Raw genomic sequence first — 9,210 nt, forward strand, 5'->3', positions numbered from 1 at the left:
CTTATTTTGTTTGTATTCAGTTCATGATTCACCTATTTGAAAGTTCCTGTAAACTATGTAAAATTCTATTGGTAAACAAAGGATAAATGTAACTTGAAGAGGGTAACAAGTTATTTGCCTTGTTTACCTTGAATGTTTTGAATTCATGTTCTTTGAAAGCTGCCGTTAGTTTATTTATGCCTTTGTTTACCAATATTGTTCTTGTATGATGTATAATGTTTATGTAAAATAATTAAATAAAATTTTAGGTGCTGACATTTGAAGGCAGACAATATGCCAAAAACAAACAAACGATCTGTGAAACAGAAGCTAGCAGCAGACAGATTAAGAAAACGGACACGGGTACATTTTATTCACAACCGATTGCAATAATATTGCTTTACACTTTTTTTCATTTTAGTTTTTGTTTCTGTGCTAATATTTCTTAGCTTCCTTCCATATTCTTTTATTTTTCTTAATTATTTTCGCCCCATTAAAGATTTTTATAACAATTAAACTACTTCAAATTCAACAGCTACTGAAGTTTAGCCACGTTAAATGTCTTACAAAAGGTTTCCAGAACCTGCAAACAGACATACAATATCAAAGTAAAATGCATTTTAAGCTACTCCATTTAAAAAGGTATCTCTTTTATTCCTTTCTGAAAGAAATTTTTCGTCCATTTCAATCTCTTCCTTCTCATGAAGATACTTACAGTGACGTGAGAGGACATCCAAGTACTTCTGCAACTTCTCCTGAAGGGAAAAGACAACGTTTGGAATGTATTGCTTCCTCTTCTGTGAATCAGGTGATACCTCATTGTAAAACATTCACACTGTGATCGTTTAATAATACAAACCACACAATATATCATATTACTCTAAAATCCTGTTGAAGGACCACAATGTTATTTTCCCCAGCTTACACTTTTCAATAAGATATTTAGTATTTTCAGCAACTTATATTTATCAAACAGTTTATATTTCTTTAAGAACATTTTCTATAATGCTGAAGTATAAAGGTAAATAGAAACTCAACTGCCTGATTCACAAGCTTGATTTCAGGTGAACAGTTTCTTTTCTACCCATCCTCTTATATATGTATAGTGCCTTTTTCTTTTCAGAATGCTCAATCACTACCATACAGTTGTGAAACATTTTTGAGGTTGATTGCTGATGAAAGCAATGAGATTCCAGATGACATTGTAGTTGCCTCATTGAACCTCATGAATGCACTCAGTACTGTGAATTCCAAAATGTGTGTTGGACTTTACTCTCCAGCTCAGTTACATCTTGCATCAGTTGATAAATCAATTGTATTGCCACCACCACCTTTGGACAAAGACATACTGAACATCCATCCCCTTACCAGACATTGGGTTTGTACATTTTACAAAGCTGATACAAGACAGCTGTACATATATGACTCTTTACAGTCTAATGACCACATTAGAGACGTGAAACACCAGTTAGCATGTGTGTATCCTCAACGCATAATTAGTTCGCTCAAAAATGTCAATGTCTCCCAACAAGGAACTAATCCAATGTGTGGAGTGATGGCTATAGCATTTGCTTTCACTTGTTTTCTGGGACTAGATCCTGCAGCTGTACAATATGACTTGACAAAGGCTAGATGCCATTTGAAACATTGTTTATCAACAGCTCAAGTACTTCCATTCCCTGTGAAAGAAAATACAGAAAATATGCAATGGCTACAAAAGTATTTAGCTGATCAACTTCAGTATAAACTTTCAGCTACTGCCTTAAGAAAGCGTAGATCGAGACAAAATAAGGATGTGCATGAGCGTGAACAATTGGCACAAAGACTTCACAAACAGATGGCTAGGTCTGATTCCAATAAACATGAAAAGCTTAAGCAGACAGACAATCAGTCCAAACGGAAAGCCAGGGCTGATCCTCATAAATGTGTGAAACTGAAACAGACGGACAGCCAGTCGAAACGGAAAGCCAGAGTTGATCCTGATAAACGTGTGAAACTGAAAAACATAGCAATGGACTGTAAAAGGAAGGCCAGAGCTCATGCCCATAAACATAAAAAGCTTAAAGAGACAGACTGTAAATCAAAAAGAAAAAAAGATTAGTGACTTCAGTTGAAAAAGCGGTGGAACAATTTAGAAAAAAGATATCTCAAAAACCAATCTATATATGCTGTGTTTGTAACAGGCTTATTTTTCGCCAACAAGTGAAGTGTTGTGATATACACAAATTTCCGAAGGCAGAACTGATCCTGCGTTGCATATATGCCAACAACATGCACAAACCCCAGACAGAATGTACAAAAGATTGTTCTGACTGTCCAAAATGGATTTGTTTCACATGTAACAACAACCTTGTGAAAAATAAAATTCCAAATCAAGCCTCCTTGAACCATTTGAACTTAGATCAGCAACCAGACTGCTTAAAAAAAATTGAATACTTTGGAAAAACACTTAGTGTCACCAGTCATACCGTTCATGAAGATCGTTTCCTTGCCTAAAGGCAGTCTGAAGGGCATTCATGGTCCAGTTGTTTGTGTGCCATCAAATATTTCGACGACAGTACAAACATTACCACGTGAATTTTCAGACAATACTATTATTGCTGTCAAACTAAAAAGGAAGCTACAGTATAAGGGTCACCACCTTTACCAGCAGGTTTCTGTGAACAGGGTTCATGAAGCTCTACTCTACCTAAAGCAAAACAGTCCACATTTTTCTGGTATATATCTTAACAAAACTTAAACTTAGCTTTATATGTCAAACTTAAGCTTTTAGTCACAATTAAATTACCTAAATGTTTTATAAAATATCCTAACTGTCTTATTAATATAATATGGATTCTAATATCTTCAGTTTTGCCCCGCTCTTGTAGTCAATATTGCACCTAGAGCCCTCTGATATATATTTCCAGGTATAAACATAGACCTCAGCAATGTGACATCCACAACAGAACCTATACTGGCTCAACCGGATGATCCTGTTACATGTACAGACCAATCAACTGGAGATACTTCACAAATGCAACAGAGCTCACAGCCTGGTATGTTTCATTACTTTCATACTTTGCTTTAAGTCAAATGAAATACCCTCATATTCTGGTACACCATTTGTATGTCCATTGTGGCCAATGTGTTCAATCCCCTGTGGTATATTTCCAGGTATTCACATAGACCTCAGCAATGTGACATCTACAACAGAACCTACACTGACTCTACCAGATGATCCTGTTACATGTACAGACCAAATAAGTGGAGATACTTCACAAATGCAACAGAGCTCACAGCCTGGTATGTTTTCATTACATTGACCACTTATGATATTAAAATACTCAATATTTATCTAATACATTGCCATAATAGAATGCTCTTAATTGTATTAATATAATAATTACCATGTCTAAATCAGCTTCAATGATTTAAAGGACTGAATTTTGATTTCCTTGCCTGAGGCATTTAAAAGTGTTCTCAGCAGTTGAAGTTGAAACAATAGCATCGCTTACTCTGTATTCATACTTCAGATTCAGATGACTGCAGTGAAGACATCCATGAAACATCTGCCCCTATGGTATCATGCCTTGAACCAGAAGATTTAACACAAACATTAGGACCTGAAGAAATACCAGATTCGGTCTTTTGTGTTGCGCCTGGCCAAGGTTCAATTCCAGTGACTGTATTCAACATGGAGTCCAAGGCATTTCCATATTTATTCCCCACAGGGAGAAACACCTACAATCAAGATCGTGCCATTAAACTTGGACTAAACCGATACTTCAACAACAGATTGTTCAATGCAGATTTACGGTTTGCTAGTGATCCGCAGTTTATCTTTTACAGCCAGTATATCTCTGAATTGAACATCATAAATAACTCTGTCTCTATAGCTATGCGGAAAGGTTCATCCCATACATTTGATCAGCAGCATATAACAGCAACACAACTTAGAGATCCAGAGACAAGGAAACAAATACTCACGTCTGATAAAGGTTACCATTTTCTGTCAACTTCACGTGGTTCACCTCCTTACTGGGAAAAAACATTGAAGGATTTATTTGCAATGGTGCGACAACTCAACATTCCAACTTGGTTCTGCAGTTTCTCAGCTGCAGATAGACGCTGGCCTGAGATAGTAACAGCAATATGCACTCAGCAAGGTAAACCTGTTCCTGAGGACTTGGATTGGCCTACATACACAAATATAATCAACAGTAACCCAGTCACAGCTTGCCGAATGTTCCAGAACCGTGTCCTGGCATTTATTACTGAACTTATACTCTCCCCAGCACAACCTATTGGACAAGTGTCTGATTTCTTCTACAGGACAGAGTTCCAAAGCAGAGGATGGCCGCATATTCATTGTTTATTTTGGTGTTCAGATGCCCCTTCGTTTGATCTAAACACTGGAAGCAATCAAGACTTTGTTAGGTATATTGACAAATACATCACCTGCTCCCTTCCTGATAAAGAAACAGATCCTGAGTTGTTTGAAATAGTTACTAGTGTGCAGATGCATTCAAAAAGACATTCAAGATCATGCAAAAAGGGAAGCAAACCCTGCAGATTTAACTTTCCTAGGCCAGTCTCTTCAAGTACCTTCATTGCTGTTCCAAAAGACGCTCCTGAAAGTGTTCCCCCAGCAACATACAAAAAAGCTGCAATTGATACATTGTCTGCTGTTTACGATATGATTAACACCTCCCAAGAAGAAGATACTGAAACAACAGTGTCAGACATATTTGAAAGTCTGAATATAACACAAGATATGTATCAAGCTGCTCACTGTGCGATAGCAAAGAAAAATACTGTCATTTACAAGAGGAATATCCCGGAATGTTGGATAAATCCATATAACTCCGACTTACTAAGAGCCTGGAATGGAAACATGGATATCCAACCAGTTCTTGATGCATATAGTTGCATCATGTACATTGTAAGTTATATTTCTAAAGCTGAAAGAGAACTTGGAGATCTGCTCAGAAATGCCCAGAAGGAAGCCAAGGAAGGCCATCTTCAACCTGTACAGCAGCTCCGAAAATTAGGTAATGTTTACCTAAATTCCCGAGAGGTCAGTGTCATGGAAGCAGTATACCGTGTAACTGGCATGCATCTCAAACAATCCTCACGTCAAGTTGTGTTCATTCCTGTAGACAGACATTCCGCCAAAATAAGCAAGCCACTTAAATGGTTGAAAGAAGAAGATGAAAACATATGGATGACGACTTTGATTGACCGTTATCTTGCAAGACCTGCTTCACCTGATTTTGAACAATTATGCCTTGCAGAATTTGCTCGTGACTATTCTGTAAAGGACAGGAGTAATCCGGACACAGATGATCATACTGATCACTCAGCAAATACTGATCACTCTAATGTCTACAAACTGCAAAATAATATGGGCACCATCATGAAAAGGAAGAAGGCTGCAGTAATTAGATACATGAAAGTGAACAAGAACAAAAATTCTGAAGATTACTACCACAACATGTTGAGACTTTACTTACCTCATCGTACTAAAGACTTCAAACCTATCAATTGTGAAACCTATGAACAAATGTTCCACCAACTGTCTGATACTGTGCTACCACTCATATCACAGTTTGAAAAACTCTCACAAGATCTAGATGAAGCTTGGCGATCGCTACAAGAACATGGTTATCCTGATGATGCATGGGCAGACTTAGCACCAAATCAAGAACCATCTAGACGTGAACTGGATGAAGAACTGCGGAATGCAATGGAGCTTTTTACAGGTAACGCACAGGAAATACCACAAGAAGATATTCCTGATTTTTATCCAAATCAAACAACTACAGCTATGATTCACCATAGTGATTCCCAGCATACGCCGTCCTGTTCTCGTATGGAGCAAACAAACCGACTTAGAAACATGAATTATCACCAGGCTCAGATCTTTCACTTCATAAAAACATGGGCACATATTAAAGAACGTGGTGACAGTGTCAAACAATTCTACATTTTCTTAACTGGAGGAGCAGGTACTGGCAAATCCTTCACAATTAAAACTATCTATCATGAACTTAACCGAATCTTGACCAGGGCTAGTGGAAATCCCGACCTACCTGTTGCTTTGCTTGTGTCATACACAGGCACAGCTGCTTTCAACATAAATGGTCAGACTATTCACTCTGCTTTCTCCATCAACAGAGGAATGTCTAAAGTATTACCAGAGGATTCTGCAAACACACTGCGCTCAAACCTTCAAGATCTGCAGGTATTGATCATTGATGAAGTGTCTATGGTTCCCATAGACCTTTTAAACCTGATACACTGTAGACTTCAGCAGGTAAAACAGCCATTTGCTCCATCAGCTTACTTTGGCAATGTGTCTATACTAGCAGTTGGAGATTTCTATCAGATTCCTCCTGTTGCTAAAAAATCTTTGCTCTCAAACAACACTTCACTGACTGACCTTTGGAGTTTATTTCATATCTGGGAGCTAACTGAAGTTGTACGACAAAAAGGTGACCAGGAATTCATTGCATTGTTGAACAGGTTACGGGTGCGCAGGAAACATGAAGCTCTTACAACAGACGATGAAACATTTCTGCGGAGTTGTATTGTAAGTAAAAATGACCCTAGTTATCCAAGAGACAAACTTCATATTGCCCCCCTCCATCGGCAGCTCAATGAACATAATGAATTCATGCTAACTCAGATGTCAGAAACACACACAATGTATAACCTTCAAGCAGCAGACATGTGTCATGACAGTAAAACAGAGAAGACTTTTAAACGAAACCAGCCACTTGATTTGAAAGACACTAGCCTTCCAGCAAATCTCACTATTTGCTGTGGAGCTAGAGTAATGCTTACAATGAACATCAATGTATCTGATGGATTTACCAATGGTGCCATGGGGACAGTCACATCTGTCATTGCAAGAAAAATGCCTCTTGGACTTCCTGATGCCATTTGTGTCTTATTTCAAGAAGAAAGTGTAGGGTTGCAGTCACGCAATTCTCTGAAACCACCACATGAGCATAGCTCCTCGACTGTTATAGTGCCACAAACGGAAATTATTCAGAGAAGACCGTTCCAAGTGACAAGACACCAGTATCCATTAATGCTTGCGTGGGCTGTAACAACCCACAAAATTCAAGGTGCAACTGCTGATTCCGCTGTGGTCTCTCTCGATGGTGCATTTAAACCAGGAATGGCTTATGTTGCACTCAGTCGTGTAACCTCCTCTTCTGGTCTTCACCTACTGCAAGACCATTTCAACACAGATGTTATCTACTGTGATCACACAATCGAAGACAAGTTGCGCAATATCCCCAGAGCAAATATGTTAGAAAACTGGAATACCTTGATGCCCAAGACCAACATTGATCACTCTGGATGTATTTACATTGCCAGTCACAACTGTGAAGGTCTAATCCCTCATCTTCAAGATGTCAACTCCAGTCTCTTCTTAAAACACATGGACATTATTGCTCTACAAGAAACATGGTTGAAACAACAAATTCAATTCACAAACCCATTCCCACTCCACCGACAGTTTCTGTCCTACAGGCAGTATCGACCAAATCATGAAGGTGTATATGCAAAAGGAGGTGTGGCTTTATACATCCATCAAGATTTCACCAGCACATTAATTGATACAACCGCAACTTCAATTGAATGTGTTGCAGTTGAACTTTCAGATATATCCACAAGTGTATATTGTGTATACAGACCACCAAACACTTCATGTAAGCACTTTGCTACTCAGCTCTCCAACCTCCTACATAGGAGTCCCACTCCAAGGACCATAATTGTTGGTGATTTCAATCTTGATCTATATCAAGCTACTGACAGTGATCTAAATATGTGTTTTCAAGAATATTCTCAGATCATCCAACAACCTACTACCGCAGGGAGGACACTCCTAGATCACATGTATATTAAAAACATAAACTGCAAGGAATCTGGTGTTATTCCAACACATTACAGCTACCATGACATGACATTTGCTGTTTTCGCAAATCCCAATTTGGAACATTTACAATAACCTATGATGAATCCATGACACAAAAGGTGATGATGAATACTCCGCTGAAAATGTTGTAAGCATCTATTCTATCTACACAACAAAAAATTTAATAACTTATGAAATATATTTACTAATTTGTTCTTACTGTTGCTGACTTTATTTTCACCTCTGCCCACCTGCTGATTTAGTCCATTGCAACAATCTAATTTGTTCACACTCCACTTAATAATCGGACCTTTAAATTTTCAGCCAGCTAAAATTGAGTAATTGATCCCTATTGATTTTGGGGTCACATGTCAAGGTCAAGTGCTTGAAAAATGAAAAATAGTTTTCAGATCATTAACTAGGGCTTATTGTGTGGAAATCCCTATTGAATTCTCACACCCTGCTTTCCAGCCAGATGTATCAGTACTTTACACCTCTAAGTCTTACTAAGCCTTCGGGGGAGACATGCGCTTTTCTCAAAAGCCCATTCTAGTTAAAATATAGTTATGATGCCGTATTTTCACAGAGAAATATTATATTGAAGAACGACAACATACCATAAGACCACCAACATTCCCACCATAAAATTGTCGTTCAAATTTATTTCCATGATATTTTCTATTCATTGTTTCCAGTGTTTATGCCTCTTTTAAAAGATTTACTTGCTGATATTGGGAAATCCTGGACCTTCGATTGTTCTGCCTTTTATTGAAACTGACAGATATATGTGCCACTAAAGAAGAATTAAAAGATAGACCGCAATTTATCTACTTCTTAGGTTTGGTAAAAGCCATAAATCCCGACACGTTTGTTTGATTTATGAGACATGGTCTAATTGGGATAAAGGCGAATGAAGAACGTATCTGAAAATAGGCGCAACCATTCCGCAAAACCTGCTATAGGAATTTTAATGTAGGCAAATTTGATCCGTCTGGCGTCAACAGTCATACATACATATTTTTATTTATTTCAACAAAAAACATATAATGTCTACAAAAAAAGCTACAGGTGAAAACATAAAAATATTCGTAAAGCTGCAATCGAGGTTTAATATTTGAAGAACACGTTCCTCTTTATATTTCAATCAGCACCAACATGATAGGAGGAGTCCGTATAAGGATATCACACTCAGAACAAAATAATGCCAACGATATTTACTATTAGTTGAAAACATATCCGGAACATGTCTTGATCAACAAACATATGTTTTTCGACGATATAGAACCAAATGACTTTCATTTTTGTTGCTTTTTTTTCGG

At 37.7% G+C, this 9,210-nt stretch overlaps 1 protein-coding gene across 1 annotated transcript; it reads left to right on the forward strand.

Moving 5' to 3' along the window:
- Nucleotides 1-273: 273 nt before the first annotated feature.
- On the forward strand, nucleotides 274-7,984 carry LOC128245894 (uncharacterized). The gene is made up of 5 exons (XM_052964113.1): nucleotides 274-342; nucleotides 1,103-2,054; nucleotides 2,889-3,017; nucleotides 3,136-3,264; nucleotides 3,495-7,984. The coding sequence occupies exons 1-5, from the start codon at nucleotides 274-276 to the stop codon at nucleotides 7,982-7,984; spliced, it is 5,769 nt and encodes a 1,922-aa protein (XP_052820073.1).
- The last annotated feature ends 1,226 nt before the right edge of the window (nucleotides 7,985-9,210 follow it).

Source organism: Mya arenaria, chromosome 9, assembly GCF_026914265.1.
Source record: "Mya arenaria isolate MELC-2E11 chromosome 9, ASM2691426v1".
Classification (NCBI taxonomy): domain Eukaryota; kingdom Metazoa; phylum Mollusca; class Bivalvia; order Myida; family Myidae; genus Mya; species Mya arenaria.

Excerpts from the sequence above, each read along its gene's own strand:
- LOC128245894 (XM_052964113.1), top strand. The coding sequence starts at position 274 with ATGCCAAAAACAAACAAACGATCTGTGAAACAGAAGCTAGCAGCAGAC. Across the intron at positions 343-1,102 it reads GATTAAGAAAACGGACACGG|AATGCTCAATCACTACCATA; the intron begins GTACATTTTATT and ends TTTTCTTTTCAG. Across the intron at positions 3,265-3,494 it reads GCAACAGAGCTCACAGCCTG|ATTCAGATGACTGCAGTGAA; the intron begins GTATGTTTTCAT and ends TTCATACTTCAG.